We start from the raw sequence: 22,453 nt of genomic DNA, 5'->3' as shown, positions 1-22,453 counted from the left end.
ATTTTACGCTGCTTATTAGAAAGAACATTAATTCAGGCATCCAGGCTTAAATGTAGAAGCAAATTTCGTGGTTAATCATTTAAATATTGCATTGAAAATCATTAACAAAATAATGATTAACGCGCATCAGCTACAGAATAGCACCCTTAATATTCCTAAGTGTGTTGCAAAAAGCTCTTAAAACACGACAGAAACCATGATGGGAAAGCCTAGATCATCAAACCTTTCCACTTTCTGCCGACAAGCGTCTTCGGTTTTCCCCAATCATTTGTTTCAGCTTTTCCAAAATATATTTTCAGTAATTAGCTTTTAAACCTTTTTTTCACAATTATACAATCATTGAATGACAATCTTTTTATAATCGATTAGAAACAATAAATAATTATTAAACTCTGAAAATTAACAATACAAGAATGTAAAAGGAACAAACCATTTGAATTCGCTAGTTCGCAAATTAATTACTTATGATAAACCAAAAATGTATTAATTTATACTCAGGGAGAATTAATATGTCGAGACTATCGACGGACACGTTGAGGTCCTAACCCCGTCACGCTAAGGGGGGGGGGGAGGGGGGAAAGGAGGCGGTCTTATTTTTTTGCGTGCTCGCAGCAGCGTTAATCGCGTCGAAAAACGTAATTTTTAAGAACCAATAAGATTGCAGTATTATTTGCTTTTGTTAAAGCGGAGGAGCATACCGGGGGCCCCAACGGGTGGAATTGAAGAAACGCTAAAAATAATCTCGACATATTCCTTCTCCCTGAGTATAAATTAATACATTCTTGGATAAACATAATGATACATGAAAAATGATTATTAATTATATTTAATTAAATACGAACACGGCAATAGATATTGAAACCCAAGCCCTGAAAATATGAAAAGCTGTGATATGAATTTATGGCAGATGGAGTTAATTGTTCCAGACAGAAATAATCAAACAACTTGGTGATTCTTTACCATTTAACCATAAAATCCTTTCCGGCTACAAACTACGTTACATTAGTTTGATCTTACTCTCACTTATTTATTATTATTATTATTATTATTTTATTTTATCTCAGAATGAATAAAATAAAATAATAATAATAAATAATAATAATAATATTTAATTTAAACATTTATTATTAAAGATTGGCAGTTAAAGTTATATTTATAACGATATTTTGAGCCAAATAAAAAAAAATAATTTTAAAGCCAAATAATAATATCGAAGAAAACAATCTTTTGAGTAACAAATATCCTAATTTCGGAGTTAGAAATATTAATTTCTTTCTGCACTGAAAAATATAAAATCGTGATATAAACGGTTTTATTTTACTCTTAATTATAAATTCATCTTTTATTTTATTCTATTGATAATTATGAAATTAGTCATCTACAATCCAAAGAAATACTAAAATCTGATAATAAAATGGCTTCGCCAATTTTTAAGCTGTATTTTATGTGACATCACATTAAAACTCTGTTTTCGCGTCAGCATTGTTGTAAATATGGCGAATTACCTTTATAGATAGGTAACTCTGTAGTTAGCTAAAAGCTGTTTCATTCATTTACAATAAAGTTATTAATTTTATAAGATGAAAAGCTGTATCATAAATATAAATATTCATTTAATTTTCTTTTCATTTGGAATATTATTTTTAAATACTTGTCAGGTACATTTTTAACGTTTAAGATTATCTTCAATTTCCAAATGCCATAAACTCAAAAACAAACCAATTTATTTTCTCACATTTTTAAATTATTAAATTATATAACGATGAATTATATAAATCAGTAGGTTACATATATTTAATTATGTACCGAGGAATTAAATAATTCTGAGGTTTATTTTATTTCGTTAATGTTAAAGAGTGAAATGAAACCAAAGTTTCCAATTATTATATTGCATATGGTGGAATAAAATAAATAAGAAGATTTCCATTATGTCATTACACAATTATCAATTTTATTATTTAATTATGTAACAAACAATAAAATAGGGGTTCAAAATGTTTTATTACATACGGAGCAATAAAATAAATCAGTAGGAATCAATTATTTAAACTTAATAATCATTTAACAGTTTTGAAATATAAACAATCATATATCTTAAACAACAAATTTTCCGTGATGTATTGCGATACTTGAACGAATGCTGCTCTCACTCTGAAATACGAAGGCGGATTATTCACTAACTCAAACGCGTTCAAAGAAATCTATTTGGTCTGTTTTTCCAAGTTTTGTTTTCCCAATAAATACGGAAATTAAAGATGAGATATATATACTGTCGAACAGCTGTCCTCTGCCGTTAAAAGAATGTGTTTCTGTTCGGTCTTTTTTATCTTTAATAAAGGCACGAGAGGGAAAAGTGAGCAAAAAACCTGTCATTATTTTTCCACCAGCAAGATCCCTAAAAGAGAAATAAAGTTTAATTTCACTAAACGAACTTATTGAAAAGTAAACACGAAAAGTATTTATTATATCTAACTAGCTTGATTCAATTAAACGTATAGGAATATATCGTTCTTGTTGAAAATCCAATTTTTTCGCTCAACACCCACGCGCGAATAAGCAACCAAAACAGAATCCTTCCTTTTTCTTGGGTTCATTTTTGAATTCACTCGCTCAGGGATCCGATTCTACAAACAATACTTATGATTCCTAAGGATGAAAAATATACCTCAAAACATCCATATACTCGAAATATCGTTTTCAATGAAGAAAAAGTATCCTTAGTAAGGAGCAAAAAAAGTCCTTAGGATCGGGGTAAAAATAAAACCTCTCCTTAGAAACGTAAGGTTTTATATTTATTTGGCAATTTTTTTTAAGATGGCCACCCTGGAATTTTACTTTTAGCGAAAGTCAGAAACGTACCCCAAGGCATCTTTAAGTAAAAAAGAATAAATATAAAATAAAATGCTATTTAGTTTTTAAAAGCTTAATTAATGACAACTCGTTTTAAAAGTTATTGTTCCGTACAGTGTATAATAATCAGCTAAGCTTATACCTAAGGAACCACAGAGGCCTAAGTCAACTAGTAACTTGTGAAGCCAATTACCGGTGGACAGGTCAAATTCGAGGGGTCCGACACCTTGATTTTTTGTACACCTGAGTTTGAACTCACAAGAGTTCAAAGTGAGTTTTGAGTTCAAATGGAGTTCAGGGAGTTTTCAAGAGTTCGTAAGAGTTTGCACGGATCAAGGGAGTTTGAGTTGAGTTTTTGGGAGTTCGAGCTGAGTTTCTGGGAGTTCAAGCTGAGTTTGAAAGAGTTCAAAGAGTTTGGGTAAATTTTGAGAGTACAAGTGAGTTCAACAAAGAGTTCAGCTGAGTTTTAGTCGCCGCGTACACCCGTGTTCGTAGGTGTCGTACCCTCGGTTAAATTGCTTTGCTGACAAACGTACTATTACCGTTAACCTTTTAATGAAAAGTAAAAACCCAAAGCTTGGAGGAAAACTTCTCTAACCATCAGCGAGATAACTTAAAAACTCACCCCAGAAGGAGGGTTTCAGTGCCACCAGCTGTGACCAAACCTGGCTCCTCTCGCTGTGAACTGAGAGTGCTTACCTCTTTGCCACCCTACTTAATCGTAATTAAATTTGTTCTTAGAGCTTTTTCATAATTTAATTTAAATAATAAATATCAAGGTTAACTTTCAAAATAAATATCTAACAAACGTAGTAATTCCACCATTTAAATGTGTCGTTGACTTTTATTTATTTTAAGAAGGGTTGTAGAATAGGACGCCATGAAGAGAAATAAAGCTAGTCGTTTTTCGTTTTGGCAAATGTGGAATGTGCTTCTGTACAATTAATAGTGATTGTAACACCCAGTCTTCAATCGCAATTTGATCAGCAGTAAGTTAGGTTTTTAAGGTTTTCAAGTGCCGTTGGAAACAAGCTTAATATTATATTTTTAAGGCACTAATTTGGTTTCCGAAATGTATCGTGAAAAAAAACTTATGAGGATGGATACCTTTTACGTCTGGTAATACCAACTGACGAGGAGACGACCCGAGGTGTAACGCACCGATTTGGTTCAAACTCGGGGGTTTGGTAGACCTTCATGTAACTTGAAACACCCTAAAGGGAAATGTCTCCATAGGCAACCGTTTTGCCATGGCAACAAAAAATGTTTTTGAAAATACAAAATGGAAATTTTCCTATTGAATATAACATGGGAATCTGACCAAATGTAAGGGTAGTTAGGGTACCCCTGTAAAGATTTTAATCAACTTCGAACTTTTTCATTCTTTTCTTATCTATATTTTCTATTTTTAGCATTTTCAAAAATTAAATTTTTTTTACAGGGGGTACCCTTAATATTGGTCAGATTCCCATGTTATTTTCTATGGGAAAATTTCCATTTTGTGTTGTCAAAAACATTTTTGGTAGCCATGGCAAAACGGTTGCCTATGGAGACATTTCCCTTTAGGGTGTTTCAAGTTACATGAAGGTCTACCAAACCCCTGAGTTTCAATAAAATCGGTGTGTTACACCTCGCGTCGTCTCCTTGTGAGTGAAAAATGACGATAACACGATTTAACCTTATTGTATCGATCTACTGAGATATCAAAAACTTATTAGAAATAATATTAAAAGAAAAAACGATAAATTATTAAGACTGTGTTAAAGCAATAACTTCAAGAATGCTGCTCGTAAACTAAAGGTGGAGAAAGGAGAAAATAGACTCTTTGAGGAAAAAAATTAAAACTGTTCAATTATGCCGCCTGGTGAGAATCGTTTCATTTATGAAAGCGAGAGATTGCTAAAGAGTATTGATTTTATTCACTCGGTGAAAACCCGTAAGTCATCTTATAGTTATAATGAATTATATCGTAAATTAGAGAATAAACAACATAAATAATAATAATAATAATAATCAGCTAGGCTAATACCCAAGGCCCCACCATAGGCTCAAATCATCTAACGATTTATAATGCCTTTAAACAGTTGGCCGGGTTACAATTCGTAGGAGGGTGGTAGCAAGCCCTTCATGCCACGCGAGCTTATCTCCCTACACTTACTACTACCGTTAGCCCAAACAAGTTTTTGTAGCAAGGGTGAAACCGAAGAACTCGGGGATAAACCCCATTAACCAGTGGGGAGATAGCTTGCAAACTCTACGCGTATAAGGAGTGCACTGGTTCCGAGTTTACACCCAGTGCCGCAAGCAGTGCTTCCACTTTGAGGGTATTTTACCCTTTTTCGCGTAAAATTGTCCTCGGGAGGGATTTTTTTCGAGATTGAGGGTAATGGGTAAAATGAGGGTATTTTGAACATTTCATGGGAAATTTAAGGGTATTTAAAAATTTTGAAAATAATCGACCATGAAATAACATTTCCCTTTTTGACAAAGTGTAACTAAGTTGGCCGTAAGTGGAAAACTGGTTTTGCTTATGTCAAGACCTTTTAAGGTTCTTTCTCTGTTGCCAGCTTTGCCGATTGGATCAGACAAAAATTTTGTTTTCGTCCCTTAGTAAGCGAATTGCATACCTATCATTAATATGAGTGTCTTTTTCATTGTAAAAAATAAAGAAAAAACTGTGATAATTTAACTACTTTTTTAAATCGTTGTTTTTTATGGGAATTTTCAGTGTATTTTTAAATTTAAAATGGGTAAAAGTGTGTATTTTGTTGTTTGATTCTTCTGGGAATTTAAAGGGTATTTTTGAAATTTGGAATGGGTAAAAGTGTGTATTTTGTTGTTTGATTCTTCTGGGAATTTAAAGGGTATTTTTGAAATTTGGAATGGGTAAAAGTGTGTATTTTGTTGTTTGATTCTTCTGGGAATTTAAAGGGTATTTTTGAAATTTAAAATGGGTAAAAGTGTGTATTTTGTTGTTTGATTCTTCTGGGAATTTAAAGGGTATTTTTGAAATTTAAAATGGGTAAAAGTGTGTATTTTGTTGTTTGATTCTTCTGGGAATTTAAAGGGTATTTTTGAAATTTAAAATGGGTAAAAGTGTGTATTTTGTTGTTTGATTCTTCTGGGAATTTAAAGGGTATTTTTGAAATTTAAAATGGGTAAAAGTGTGTATTTTGTTGTTTGATTCTTCTGGGAATTTAAAGGGTATTTTTGAAATTTAAAATGGGTAAAAGTGTGTATTTTGTTGTTTGATTCTTCTGGGAATTTAAAGGGTATTTTTGAAATTTAAAATGGGTAAAAGTGTGTATTTTGTTGTTTGATTCTTCTGGGAATTTAAAGGGTATTTTTGAAATTTAAAATGGGTAAAAGTGTGTATTTTGTTGTTTGATTCTTCTGGGAATTTAAAGGGTATTTTTGAAATTTAAAATGGGTAAAAGTGTGTATTTTGTTGTTTGATTCTTCTGGGAATTTAAAGGGTATTTTTGAAATTTAAAATGGGTAAAAGTGTGTATTTTGTTGTTTGATTCTTCTGGGAATTTAAAGGGTATTTTTGAAATTTAAAATGGGTAAAAGTGTGTATTTTGTTGTTTGATTCTTCTGGGAATTTAAAGGGTTTTTTTGAAATTTGGAATGGGTAAAAGTGTGTATTTTGTTGTTTGATTCTTCTGGGAATTTAAAGGGTATTTTTGAAATTTAAAATGGGTAAAAGTGTGTATTTTGTTGTTTGATTCTTCTGGGAATTTAAAGGGTATTTTTGAAATTTGGAATGGGTAAAAGTGTGTATTTTGTTGTTTGATTCTTCTGGGAATTTAAAGGGTATTTTTGAAATTTGGAATGGGTAAAAGTGGGTATTTTTCAGCTTATGTCTGGGTAAAATGATCTTTTGGAAGTGGAAGCACTGGCCGCAAGCTAGAATGGAACCCGTCTCCTTTTACCCCACCATAATTCATATATTACAATGAGGAATATTTCCAAAGTGTCTTTATATTATTCCATGTATCGAAACTAATATAAATTAAGTTCCGCAAGGAATGCATCGATAACTAACAGCCTACACTGTTTATTTGAGTTAGAGGTCGGCGGAACGAATAAATTCACCGGAAAAATTTCGATTAACCATAAAAAGTTGGGTTAATTGTTTTTTTATGACCATTTTATACGAATAAACAACGATTTAACATGCAAAAATAATCGGTTTTTTCGTATATTTTTTGGATAATTTGTGGTTATGAATAAAAATAAATAATTGGATAATTTCTTATTCAAACGCCGACCTCTAATTTGAGTCGTCAAAAACTGTGAAAATGAAAAGCAGATTGAAAAGTCCTTACGCAAGAGATTGCCACCGTGAAAGCCTCGCTTCTCATGCCAATTGTCGTCAAATTAATTTGCCCCATCCGTTGATTTCGACTTCTTCAGACCTGCCTTTCTCGAAATAAAACACTTTGATATGCAAGAGTGGGTCAGGAAGGTAGGAAGACCGCACCAATATATTTTTTCCTAATTATAATATAATTGTTTAAAATAGCGTTGCCTCGGAAAATGAAAAATAACGTTCTCCATTCACGCACCACATTTCTGATACGAAAAACCACTATACGTTTCTCTTTTCTAAAGAAAAGTATCGTAAAGGCTTGACGCGTGATGATTATAAAACGCGAAGCGAACGAAAAACTTCTAGAAAGAACACGCGGTTTCGGGGAAGTCATCATTTCGCGTACGCCACCGACGAATAGTGCCAAATTTCCCGCCAAATATTTACTCGAATAATAACAAATGACTTTTATTTATTGTTGTCCTCAGGTAACTCGTATTGAACTCGATATACTTTCCGCGCCTACTTTGATTGACAAAATAGGATGGAATGTTGTACTAAAATCCTCGGTTGATAAATCCTCGGTCGCTCATACCGGAGTAGTGCGTCTTAAAGTTTCAAAAGAAAAGTCTCGCGAATACTCGCGGTTGATATCGGCGGATGTCGACACCGTATTGCACGTTGTGTCCCGCGAAAAAGGCGGGAAATTGTAAAAAGCTAAGTCCCTCATGGATTCGGACAAAGGTAAGGTGGCGGTAGTTCCCCTACGCCCTCTGCTGGTTGAAGGACAAGGCGACGACTCTCGCGAGTTATTAGTATCGCGCGTGCGACTGTTTCGGCGCCCCCTCTGGTGGCGACGACACGGCGCGTGGTCTTCGCCCGCGGAACCGCCCACTCCGTTGCCCCCGGAAGGCAAATAGTCCGCGAATTTTTGACGATCAGACTTCTTCTTCCAGTCTTCTTGGTACCTATGTATGCACAGAAATATGGCGAACGTTCCAGAGAGTTCACAGGTCATAAGGCTAGTTACCGCGAGTATAAAAGAGAATCCATAACGATAGATGAAAAGTGGCCCTTGGAAAGACGATTTCGGTCTCAGCTTGTGACCCACTTCCGATTTGAAAGTTGAGATGTACATGACCATCCCCACTAGTACCATTAATCCTTGGAGTTGGGAAGAAGATGAATGACGTGCCGACAGAAATAAAAGAATTCATCAATTAGTCATCTTTAACTATACCACTGCCCAAAAGAGCACTCAGCGACACCCTCACAAGGAGAGTACTCGAAGTGTTTATTGCCGATTTAGTTCAAAGTCGGCCGTAATGTAGACCTATATGAGATATGAAATTTCGCAAAAGGAGCCGTTGCACTACCCATTCGATTTGCCATGCCAACCGAAAATGTTTTTGACCACTTACAACCAAAATAAGATTTTTTCCTTATTTTACCCAAAATTTGTTACAAATTTACCCTAAAAATGTTTCAATTTACCCAAACTTGATGAAATTTACATAAATGTGGTCCAAATTACACATTTCGTGATTTTCAAAATTTTTCAAAATTTTCGTAGCTAGGACCCTGTGAAACCGAGAAAATACCATGCTTTTTTAAATGGAGATTTTATCGATTTAAGTGATCAAAAACATTTTCGGTTGCTATAGCAAAACGAATGGGTAGTGCAACGTCTCCTTTTGGGAAATTTCATATCTCATATAGGTCTACATTACGCCCGACTTTGAACAAAATCGGCAATAAACACCTCGGGTACTCTCCTTGTCAGTTCAGTTTGGTCGCTCGACCATTGTCTCCAAACAATTATTAACTTTTAGCATCAGGTGCTCGATAAAGAGTGTTTCAATTATTAGAAACGAGCATCCTTGATCTCACCACATAACGAAAAAAGCTATAATGTTAACTTAAAAAAAAATCAAATGCTTAAAAGTTATAGTTTTAAGTAGTAAGATTTAGTTTAGGGTTGCCGAAATTTCCAATCGAGATCAGCATTTCCAAGGTCAAGATCACCTTGTTTATTTAATTATAAGATTTTAAAATATTTTTTAGATAAACCAGCTTTTGAAGGTCAGTATAAAAAATTTCAACGTCTATATCGCCATTGATAGTTTATTTTTCACTGGTTTCGGATTTAATGAAAATATTAAGTTTTGGCTTCCCATAACTGGCCAAATTTCAACTTTGAATATTTGAACAAGTGACTAAGATCCCTTTCCAGCATTATAGACACTCTATCTAAAAAGTCAAAGCGTTTGTAATTTTCTTAAACCAAAGGTTTACTTTACCTGAGAGTATGAAGGCCACGCCGGATGCAAACATGAAAACTTTTCTTCGTTTCATGCAGTGTCCCATAAGACAAAGGATTACACCGATAATGAGAACGAGGGCACTGATGAAAACGTACACAGATGCCTTTTTTGCAGCATCTGAAATTATTTTAAAGAAATTAATGAGTTTTACACTAATTATTTTCTAATTATTTAATATATTTAGTTCTTGAGCGTCAATTTTAAATGTGATCTATTTTTGGATAAACTTAAGTTGGTTATAGCTATGTTGCTTCAATTTGGAATAGATAATTTTAAAAAAATAAATAAATCTATTTTCAACTGAATAAGTTTTCAGTTAACTATTTTAATTTTTAATTTTTTGATATATTAACCCCCTTCCCTACCCAGTTGATTGGTAAAATTCCCTAACATCGGTTGAATTTACTCCTGGTGATGAAACCGACGGGTTCTGAAACTAGAAGTGTCATTTATTTTTAAAATATTACTTTGTCACTATCCAACAGTGATATTTCAATTTGATAGTTATAGTTTTTAATGCGTATGGTTAGAATAATTTTACGAATTAAGGTGGCTTCGCACAAAACACTGAAGTTTTTTTTATAAAGGGAACACAAGGAAAATGGTCCCTAAAATCTTAATCGCAATTTACTCAAAGATTTTACAAATTGACAATTTTGAAATATGATCATATTTTTATCCGAAATTACTTGATCAAATAATATTTGACCTATATATGATCATATTTTTATTCAATAATACATAATCAAATATTATGCAACATAAATATGATATAATATTAATTTATCCTATAATATTTGATTTAAATTTGATACAATAATACTTGATCAAATAATATTTGATCAAAATAAGATACCATATTTCTTGATCAAAATAAGATACCATATTACTTGATCAAAGTAAGATACCATATTACTTGATCAAAATAAGATACCATATTACTTGATCAAAATAAGATACCATATTACTTGATCAAAATAAGATACCATATTACTTGATTAAAATAAGATTCCATATTACTTGATTTAAATATGACAAAATATTACTTCATTTAAATATAACAAAATATTACTTGATTTAAATTTGATACAATATCACTAGAATTAAATATGATACAAAATTACTTGATTAAAATATGATACAATATTACTTGATTAAAATATGATACAAAATTACTAGGTTAAAATATGATACAATATTACTTGATTAAAATATGATACAAAATTACTTGATTAAAATATGATACAATATCCCTGGATTTAAATATGATATAATATTACTGGATTTAAATATGATACAATATTACTTGAAATAAATATGATACAATATTACTTGATCAAAAAATATACAATAATATTGATCAAAATATTATACAATAATATTGATAAAAATATTATACAATATTACTTGATCAAAATATGATACAAAATGACTAGATCAAAATATGATCCATTATTACTTGTTCGAAATATGATTCCATATTATTTAATCAAAATATGATTCCATTTTATTTAATCAAAATATGATTCCATATTATTTAATCAAAATATGATTCCATATTATTTAATCAAAATATGATTCCATATTATTTAATCAAAATATGATTCCATATTATTTAATCAAAATATGATTCCATATTATTTAATCCAAATATGATTCCATATTATTTAATCAAAATATGATTCCATATTATTTAATCAAAATATGATTCGATATTATTTAATCCAAATATGATTCCATATTATTTAATCCAAATATGATTCCATATTATTTAATCAAAATATGATTCCATATTATTTAAACCAAATATGATTTCATATTATTTAATCCAAATATGATTCCATATTATTTAATCAAAAAATGATTCCATATTATTTAATCAAAAAATGATTCCATATTATTTAATCAAAATATGATTCCATATTATTTAATCCAAATATGATTCCATATTATTTAATCAAAATATGATACAGTATTACTTGATCAAAATATGATACAGTATTACTTGATCAAAATATGATACAGTATTACTTGATCAAAATATGATTCAATATTATTTGATTAAAAACTATTTGATCAAATTAATTTAAAAAAAATTAATGTTTGATTGATTGAATTTTGGTTCAAAATGGTATCAACTATTTCCTATGGAGATCTTAACCAGAAAAGGGCCCTGATGCTTAAAGTTATACAAGTAACAAAAAACCGTGGTTCAAATACAGTATTTTAATAAGGAATGCATCTATATAGTTCTTCAAAATATATCAAAGGATTTTAGACTAACAACAATAGGTTCTTGCTAACATAACAAAACAATAACAAACCCCCAAATAAAATAATGTATTTAAATTTACAAATGGATAAAAGATGGGATGCAAAGCAGTGCAATTGAAAGGGAAAGAAACTAGCTTTATTGATGAAATTTTGTTAACAAAAATTAATATAAAAATTTCAAAATTAACGGATATAGATATTTTTCAGTCTTGATAAGGTTGGTCCCCATTCAACGACTTGATGATACCGAAAAAAAGTACTGGGCAGCTTCAATATAATACTGCGCTTTTCATGAGGCATAACAGTGTCCGGTTATTTCTAAACCGTACAAACCTCGAAAAGTACAACTTGAAATCTGGCATAGGGCATTTTGCGTGTTTTTGGAAATTTCATGACCTTCGTTTATGAACTACATACACATTCTGTTGGTTAAGAACAAACGAAAATAGTTGAAGGACATTTGTTTTCGGTTTGATAAACCTTTGGTTACAGATTGAATCGTGAACCGCAACAATTGTTTAGTGATAAACCAGCTGATGGAGGTCGCGCAATTGTTGTTCGAAATAAAGTTTAAGACATTGCCGAAGCCATTCGCCGGTTCTTAGATTAGTCAGCTCTTGTTTGGATGAGGGCATTGAAAAGCTCCCCGAATGGGCTCTTACAAATTTCTGCTGAGTTAAGCCTAGTTTCCACTTTTCAATATTTTCGCGACGAATTTAATTTTCGCCCTAGCTTTGCTCTTTAGTAAATTTTATTCGCGACCGTCAATTCGTCTCACGAAAACTAAATTTCGCGCTAAGTGGGAATCAGGCTTAATTTTTCGTATTTCCATCTCAAACCTGATGATCACAGAATATTTGAGGTGCCAAACTTTTGCTTTAGTCCCATTCGACCGAAATCCCATTCGACCGAAGGCGGTTTTTGAGGTGTCCCATTCGACCGAATTCCGCCGAAACGTGCGGTTTTTATGTGTCCCATTCGACCGAACGCTTTTATGTGTCCCATTCGACCGAACGCTTTTATGTGTCCCATTCGACCGAACGCTTTTATGTGTCCCATTCGACCGAACGCTTTTATGTGTCCCATTCGACCGAACGCTGCTATATAAATTGGCTTTTGCTATGTTTTCAATTTAGTTACTGAAGTCGTTTGCAATGGAGCAGAAAATAAAATGGAATGAGCATGAATTATATTTTTATCTTCACCTAGTCAAGAAAAGTAACTGAACCAAAACTGAAATAGTAAACTTAACCAACTCTAACCTAACCTAACCTAACCTAACCTAACCTAACCTAACCTAAACATGGATCTTCGATAGTACATACCTTATAAATAAAATACCAAATCACCCCGCCAATTGGGCTACATTTTAAAATTCTTTCGGTCGAATGGGATTCGGTTGAATGGGATTTCGGTCGAATGGGAATAAACGAAACTTTTCGCTTGATTTTGCGCAACAGAACAAATCTTGGTTAAAAATAATCCCCCGAATAAAAAAACAAAACATATCAGACAAACGATGTATAATTTACGAAATAAGCTGTAATTTTGCAAAAAAAATATATCTGAGAGACAAAACGTTAATTAAAAGAAAAAATATCGGATGTGTGAGAAAAGGTGATTTTGCCAATGGCATTGCCAAAAATGCATGGAATTGTAATCAAAATCTTAATTGGGGAGAACCTAAAATTGTTTATTATGAAACCAATTGGTATCGAAGAAAATTTATAGAAGGCTTATTTATAAAACAAACACACGAGCATCTCAACCTTGATAAAGGTTGTGAAGAATCTGCATTATGGGGTATAATAAAAGATAAACATTTAAAAAAATAAAAAATAATAAAAAATAAAAAATATATATATATATATAAAAACAAACAAAAACAACGAAGGTCAAGTGTGTTTCCCGCTCAGAGTCGCTTGTGTATATATATATTGTATTAAATTTTTTCAAGAATTTAGTTAATAAAAAGGCGGGAGTATAAAAATTAAAAAAATAATTTAGTCTGATCACGGACTTGACTATAAGGGGACGTTTTATCAATCTATTTCTGTAGTCAGACCACATTCCGTTTGCGGCCAACTCTGCGGGGTGAAAAAAAGTTAGCAGTACCTCAAAATAGTTTATTCAAGGTCGTTCCGTCATATGGAAAATACCGAATTTCACTACTAGAATTTGACCTAGGCTTAATTGAATTGTCCTTATTATAGCACAAAGAATACATACACTGCTTTTTAACCATATTTGATCTACTAATTAATTCTAAAAGCGAATAAAATAACACTTGATTTACCTCGTCTAAATTAACAAACATACATTTTTAAATAACTAACAAAATTAATATATTCGTTTTCACCATAGCGTGAACTAACTGGTTACCATTTAATTTTTCATCGAACTGACTTTGAAGATCTAAAGAAGTTTTTTTCCCCTTTTTTGCGACCCTCCCGACAAACAGACAATCATAGAACCGGGCGAAAAGCATTGGGGAAGCTACAGCCCAAAACCGTCCCCTTATAGTAAAGTCCGTGGTCTGATGAAGGCCTTCGTGGTCGAAAGCTAATAGGGTTCTAATGCCATTGTTATCAAAATAAAACTAATGTTTTATTAATGATTCCATGCATATTCCTCTTTTTATTTTTTAAAATAAAATATTTCAGTGCTAAAACTGATAAGTAGTTTTTACATCTAACTATTAAACACGAAACTGCCAAGCTACGTAAAAGACAAGAATAATGTACTTTAGCAGTTTTCAAGTTATTCTGCTCGAGGTAGCTTTGAATATGAACTGACTTTACACTGCTATCCCGTGTGAACTTATTGGTCTGTTAAGCGGAAAACCTGGTCACCTGAATTAAAGGCAATAAAAGTCGCTAGATGAGTTGGGTGCCTTGGTTATTAGTCTAGTTGTTTATATTTGTTATTAAAAAGCTTCTTCTCTGTTCCAGAATACCACGACCACTACCAATATGAAGTAGCTCATTTGCTTCTTGTGGCCTTGATACAATGGCGTCTGTCCTCGTGGCCTTAATACAATGGCGTCTGTCCTCGTGGCCTTAATACAATGGCGTCTGTCCTCGTGGCCTTAATACAATGGCGTCTGTCCTCGTGGCCTTAATACAATGACGTCTGTCCTCGTGGCTTTAATACAATTGCATCTGTCATCGTGGCCTTAATACAATTGCATCTGTCCTCGTGACCTTAGGTGCATATTGCTTAGGTGCATTAGCAATCGATATTGAGAATGCTTTGATTCCGTTTTTAATTTAATTGCTCGTAAACCGACTAATTGGCTACACTACCTGACTCAAGTCACACTATAGTTTATTAAAGTTTGGATTTAAATTTCTAAAAATTGCCACGGGCTGCATTTTTGCACGCACCTTTATTTAATCTCAAAACGTAATGTGCAATTTTTGGACGAAATTATGACTCAAGTTACTAGACAACTAGACTACTTACTAGACAAGAGCAAACCCGTTCTGTTACTTATTGCGATTAAATAAAATGTGGGTATCCAACTAAAATTTAAAGCAATTCGTGACCATATTTCAATTTGGTCCTCTGCAACGCATTTCAAGTGGTTTTATCTTACCATCCGCAAATTCCTAATGTGGTCAGTATAATCACAAATAACTTTATACTGAAGCAACTAGATTTTGAGACAAGATACATATTCCTCCTATGTTGTGTTAAAAGATCGACTCTGGTCTTTAGCACTACCTGGTAACCTTAAATCCACCACTCAATATGACACTATCAAATGTGGTCGCCTTTGTTGTCATTGATATTTCCAAAGTGGTTCTAGAGTGATAACATATTGATATATATTTAAAAATCACGCGTGGCAAAACTGAAGTTACACTTTGTCTCGTGACGTCGAAAAAGCATTTGAATTCTTCAATTTTTATTTATGGAAACATCAATTCTTATCCCAACGTCCACTCTTGACGTAATTCTAGTTCCATTAAAATCTCACTGCAATATCAGATGTTCGTTTATGTCCAACCTTATATTCGCCTAGTCGTCCGTCGGTTTTCGGGATAGTGTACTAACATACCATTTTAGAAAGCACTTAAGTAATGAACGAAACCATAATTTTCATAACGTCAACTCAATTTCTATATCCTTGCTCAAGTTGTGTGGAGATCTACTTTACAGAGTCAGAAGATAGTTTTTAACAGTGTTGCCATTGTTTGAGAAGCGAAAATCCCACAGTCGGGTTACTAAATTTTCCGCCAAACCCCCAAAACGTTTTTAGCCACGACGCCCCCTCCCAAATCTCAGCGGAAAACATACCAAATATTTTCTACTTTCGTAGGCTAGCGCGGAATAAAAAAAGTAAAAAAAAGTTATAAAATACAAAAATCTGAAGGCGATATAAATTAAACAAATAGATAAAATTTATTTATTTTTTCGAAAATAGGGCTTTTCTCAAAAAATGTAAAACAAAATTTTTAAGGTAAAAAATCCCACAAAATCAATGATTTTCACTTAAAAATACCTTTATCTCACAAAGCCCAATAACTCGCCAAAAATCCCACAATCTGGAATTTAGCCCACACATTGGCAACACTGGTTTTTAATTTCATGAAAGATAAAGTTTCATTCCATTAATTTTTAAATTGAAATTTTTTTAATTGTTACCTTTTTTATCTAAATTTATAAAATCACAACTTGTTGTCGTTGTAGTATTTAACTTCTTCCTCTTTAATTTGCCCAACTGGTTCATCCTTTTTTCAGGTACCTTATTTTCGTCGCCTGTTGTTAGTCTTGTACCCACCATGAATACATAATATTTGACTATGCAACATATCATTGCTATTTCAAGAAGATGAAGTAGAGAAAATCAACGAAAGAGACTATTGGATTTTAATTTGATCGACTCTTAGCTACCCTCTTACTATAAATTTGGTTTTACAATTTTACGTCTTCATACATTTACCAGCCAAAACCAAAGACAGTTTTCGGACTATTTAAAAATTAAATTCCTAACGTTATTTCCAATATTCAATTAATAATAATAAACTAGGCTAATAACCAAGGCACCACCATCCAGATATCGACTTTTAATAACTCTAAATCAGGTGACCGAGTTGCAATGCGTAGGAGGGTGGTTCCACGCGAGCCAACAGCTTAATACATTAACCATTACCGTTAACCTCAACAAGTGTTTACGTGAAGGTAAATCAAATAACTCCAGGGAAAACTCCTACAACCATTGATGGGGAGAGAGCTTAGTTCAATATAGTTTTTAAGTAAGAGTTTGTGACAATTTTTATGTTAGGTGAAAATTAATGTAATTCTTGGTTCGATGTCTAGGGGATTAGTTTATATTTATATTTAAATTGTCACATTAATAATAAAATAAACTTTGATTAGATATATATATATGAATTTAATGGCAATGAAAAGCATACTGGTCAAACAATTTAAGACTTAACTCTCTCTCTTAAAGTTAACTAAAAATTTAAGGGGAGTGTTTTGGCTCTCTGGTAAACGTTTATAAGTAAATGCATTTCTTACGAAATTGGTGAATGGCAATGCCGTCGAGGATGTCGGTGATGTCGCGAAACATTTTAACGTAGTCACTTCTTGAAGACTCCGTAGCGAGCGAACGCGAACGGGGAAGCAAAAGACTTGTTGTTAGCTGAATTAGCCCCAAGGAACCGGCCCACTCTCCGAAGATGTCTCTCGTTCAAAACGGTCTGTCCTGAGAAACACGTGTCACCCCTTTTTATCAACTGACCCTGGTCAAAGGGTCTACGGGGTTTCATCGGTTCTCGCACGATGGAATGGAAAGTTTATTTTCAAACATTGGGCAATACCAGAGAGCCAGGGAGTTCCGCGGTTGTACCAGAGAGCGTACTAGGGTAAAACCCAGGGGAAGAGAGAGCCAACACAACAGGGGACATTTATAAAGTTAAGACTAGAGAGAGTTATATTTGTGGGGTCTATTCAAAACGTTACAAGTTCGTTTTGACAAAAAAGAAATACGTTTCACTTATTGATTTTGAGCGAAAATAGATTTTTACAGTTGTTTTAGGTGTGAAGATAAATAGTATGTATATCTAAGTACAACATACATAAATAATTTGAAATTTTACTAATCTGATGGAAGATTATTGAATGTCGTCGGTGGCCAATCGGTATTTGAACGGAGAAGATAGTATTATTGCTATATTGTGTTCAAAGAAGCCACATTTTTAAAATTATCCAACGCGTTATATTTTTGAAAAATTTACGAAATTTTTACTATATTGAGGAGGAAATGACAATATTACTTGAAAAACTATTTTTAAGAAACGTTTTTATCTCTTTATAAATATACATAATAATTCTGTAAAATACCTTTATTTTTCCCAATTTTAAAGGTTTAAAAGAAAAAAAAAACCTTTGGGGAACACCGACGTTTTCAGCTTTGTTCGCTCTTGCCTTTGGCTTTAGAAATATTTGGCGCCACTGTACAGGGTAAATTGAAAAATTGAAGGGGTCCACTATAAAGATTGCTTTGCAGGTTATCTTCCCTTTAAGAATCCTGAAGCTGTCGTTTTTAGGTGGCTCTACATAAATTACGATTTAGTTTTGCTAGAAGAATTTTTATTTTTCAAAACAAGGACTTCTTGATGTATGATTTCCGAACCTAAAGATGCAAAATGACATCACCGCGTGGCAATGAGCCTGCTACCAGCGCCACTTTTACCGCAATAGCGATGCCTCGAAAAAAATACGCTTAGAACAAAAACACTTTCGACGGGTTCGATTTATTTATGGAAAAAGCTTACGAATATTTAATTGGAAATCATTAGGTTACTAAGGATAAAGATTATTTTTTAAGGTTTTACGAGATGAGAAAAAGGTTTTGCATAAAAAAGTCACATTTAAACTTTAAATTGATTTAAATATTTGAAGAAGTAATGCACGCGTTTTATAAAAAGTTGTTTTCTTATCAAATATTTAGGATAATACACTGCAGGTTTCACCACTGGCATTATATTATAGCGTATATCGCACAATTTAAGTAATTCTTTAATTGGTTTTCGCTTTATGTAATCCATAAAAATAAACGAATTTTTCAAATCAGAATAATTTCAAATAAGATTTTGACCATAGTTATTCTCAAAATTTCACTCACTTTTGCGTAACTTTTTATCAGATATATAATCCCAGGTGGCCAACGAAATGTTTTTGCTATTTGAATAAACGCAGTTGCACTACTTGATAACATAAATTGATAGTGCGATACAGTGACTGTATTCTCTTCGAATTTCAGGGCTGGCTAAATGACATTGTCTGAGGTTGAGGAAAGAGCCTAAAGGGGGCGTAATCTCTTGCTTGCCCATATATTTAGAGTAATGACTTCGCCTTGAAAGGCGGCTGCCGCGCAACGCACGCCCTGTTTTGGATCACAATGCGAGTGACGGAAATCTGCGGCGAGACCATCATCTGATATAACTTTAGAACTGGCAACCGAACATCTTATAACTTATCGCGCCGAATTCCATTTAACTTAATTAAGGCAATAGAATAGTTTTATAACGACCCTTTTCGCCTAGTTGCCAAATGAGAGGCTAACAAATTTAAATCTTTATTAAGTTTGACGCGGTTTTGTTCCGTTTCTACTCGAAAATAATACTGGAGCGAACGATCATTTGTTATCTCAGCTAATACCATTTTAATGGTTCTGATCTAGTTAATTTATTAGGAATTTCTCGTCTACGTACCTGTGTTTTATTAAACTACACCTAAAAAAGTGTTACCGTATGTGTTCATTTCTGGGATCTACGATCATGTTCTGATAAGCAACACCTAAAATGGTTTTTAAGTATCTGTACATTTACTGATTTTTCGATCAGGTATTTTAATCAGAAGCACCTAAAAGTGTGTTTAGGGAAATGCATATTTATGGGTTTTTATTTATCTTGTTAAACCACTTCAAATAGTGTTTAGGTATTTGCACTATAATATGTTTTAGTAAGCAACACCTTAAGGGCTTCAAAAGTCGCATGATGACTTAGGCCTAAGGTGGTGCCTTGGGTATTAGCCTAGCTGATTATTATTATTATTATTATAAGGTTTAAAGTAAATGTTAATTTGTGTGTTCAACAACCGTGTGTTTTAATAAAAGCCCCACCAAAAATAGTGTTTAGTTTTCTATGCATTAACGGGTTCCTAGTAACACTCTTTTGAATAGACGTTCGCTATAGATACCGGTATAGCGAAATCGACCGTTTTAAACTATGTTTCAAATGATATTTATTAGGTTTCTGTGCATTAACGGGTTCCTAGTAACACTCTTTTGAATAGACGTTCGATATAGATACCGGTATAGTGAAATCGACCTTTTTGAACAATGTTTCCAAATGATATTTATATTCACATATTTTTAATAGTAAGCATGTTAATCATCAATTGGTAGTTTTTATTAGAATTTTAAGCCAGTTTTATAATTACGTCCAAGGATAATTTTGGCCACCAGACGGCTTTATATAGTGTGGTGAAATGGTCCAATCGATAAAGACGGAGCTCAGTCAACTATCTCTCTTAAGTTTCTCAGCTTCAAGTCACCGGCTTTCTCTTTGCGAGAATACATATGACACACACTCTGTAGTAAAATTTTGTAAGTATAATATTTTAATTGTGAAGAAATTTACTGTGATCTTTTGTGTGTCAGTATCCGATGTCATCGCCAATGCAATACGAAAACGAAGTACTTTTATGGGGGTCATTCTGCCTATTATTGCATTACATATTAGAGGATTTCTTATAAAAAATTGTAAAAACTGTTTTAGGTATAGCATATTTAGCACACTTTCTAATTAAACTGTTTTTGATTGAAATAATTAGTGTTGTAAGTCGGAAAATTTCCCGCTCGGAAAATTTTCCGGAAAATTACCGAGGCCTTTTTCCCGGAAAACTTTCCGTATTTTTCCGAAAAATATTAAAAACTTTTTCATTCCATGATTTGTCTAATATATTGTTTACAAATTTAAATAAAGCGGCATTTTCATCTAATTTTTTCTAATCTAAAAGTAAAACTAAACCTATAGACTAGTTTAAACTGGTTGAAATGTAACACTATTAATGTTTTGTAGTATGTTTACTGATATTAGTCATTTTAAATCGATAAAATGTTTAAAACATTAAAAACCCTTGAAAAGTAATTTATGTTTAAATTTTTTATTTTTCCGATTTGCGGAAATTTTCCCCTAGTTTAAATTATCGAGGGATTTATTATACTGAAGATAACGAAAGTTTTACTTTTATTACTTTTGTACGTTCTAGTTATCACGTTAAGTCAGGCGCCCACTGCTCTTCGTAAAGCTACGTCCTGCCTTCCACAAGCCTTATCTTCTTACAGAGGCAATGACTTGTAGAAGGCAGGACGGATACGATACGAAGAGTTGGTGGGCGCCTAGCCTTAGACTGAGCGTGCGTCGCGCACCGTTATTGAAAAAAACAACAAAGCCCCCTTTGTTATGTAGCTCCATCTTCATCGAAGGCTGCCTAATTCCTAATAACTATTAAAAATAGTTAGTTCATTGATGAATAAAACTTTTGTTTTACATCGTTAAATAATAATAATAATAATAATAATAATAATAATAATAATAATAATAATAATAATAATAATATATCATAAGTATAATATTTTCAAAGTGTTATTTAATTTCCACAGATACCTGTACACGGTCTTTTAAATTGATCGATCCAAGTGTTTTTATCATAAATCAACGTGACAGAAATTTTCAGGGTATATACAACGCATAGTAATGAATTGAATTTGCCAATTTTAGAAAAATCGAAGAATTTTGGTGCGTTTTGGAAAGTTTTTTATTTCACCGGTAGGTCGCGGACAAAAAGTGTCAATGAGAAAGTTGAAGAGCATATTGAAAAAAGTAAGAATACGGTTATTTTTCGCCGGGTTTTGAGTGCTTGAAAGAAAACAAGTTGGCCGTAGGAGCAATAGCTTGTTTTGAAAACAAAATAAGCAAATAACAAAATTGTACGATTGTTGGAATTAAAGCCTCGGATTTCCGATAAAAAACGCTTGGTTCGATCAATTTAAAAGACCCTGAATATTGGGAGCAACAAACACATCCCATACGATGAAACCACCCGAGCAAATAAATAAAATAAATTAAAATTTCCCCTCCGTAAACGCTCGACAAATATGATCCCTTCATAGTGAGGTTAAGCAAGACGCTCTAAAAGTAATATATAAACGATCGTGAAATTAAATTCATTAAAATCAGTCAAGCGTGCTTTCACTTTGACTTCTAAAGAAAACATTTGCAGATACAATAGAATTTTAACACATTTTAGAAATATTTGCTTTAACGCGCTGTGAGTATTGTCTAAACACAAACATTAGTGTTCGCGTACCCTGCTTTACTTTGAACGTGTCTCCGATTTTGCCTGAATTATACAAGGCTTAGCGCATCTCTAATTAAACCATTATTAACGATTTCTAAAATTAAAGCTGGCAGAAAAGAATCATAATTATCTTTCGATTTGTTGAGCATGAAAATTGTAATATTGAGTATTTTTATTTAAACGCTCGGATTGATGAATGCCACAGAAAACGTGTCTAAATCTCAAATTTGAAAAATAAATACCTTTAAAAACGCTACTCTTATTTCTAATAGCCAGTTTTAGGTTCTGATGAATCATTTTGCAAAGATAA

General features: G+C 32.7%; 1 protein-coding gene across 1 annotated transcript in view; it reads right to left on the bottom strand.

The window, feature by feature from the left end:
• Window positions 1-7,754: 7,754 nt before the first annotated feature.
• The window catches only part of stg1 (stargazin-like protein), a 112,882-nt gene continuing 98,183 nt past the window's right edge, over window positions 7,755-22,453 (bottom strand). The window contains exons 3-4 of the mRNA XM_090171044.1: window positions 9,466-9,606; window positions 7,755-8,329 (exon numbers count right to left, since the gene is read on the bottom strand). Of these exons, the coding sequence (XP_090027170.1) occupies window positions 7,755-8,329; window positions 9,466-9,606 (716 nt within the window). The remainder of the gene's footprint in view (window positions 8,330-9,465; window positions 9,607-22,453) is intronic.

This window comes from Leiobunum rupestre, chromosome 1 (assembly GCF_980474605.1).
Source record: "Leiobunum rupestre chromosome 1, qqLeiRupe1.1.hap1, whole genome shotgun sequence".
In the NCBI taxonomy this organism is placed as follows: domain Eukaryota; kingdom Metazoa; phylum Arthropoda; class Arachnida; order Opiliones; family Sclerosomatidae; genus Leiobunum; species Leiobunum rupestre.
This window is presented reverse-complemented; position numbering and strand designations above follow the sequence as displayed.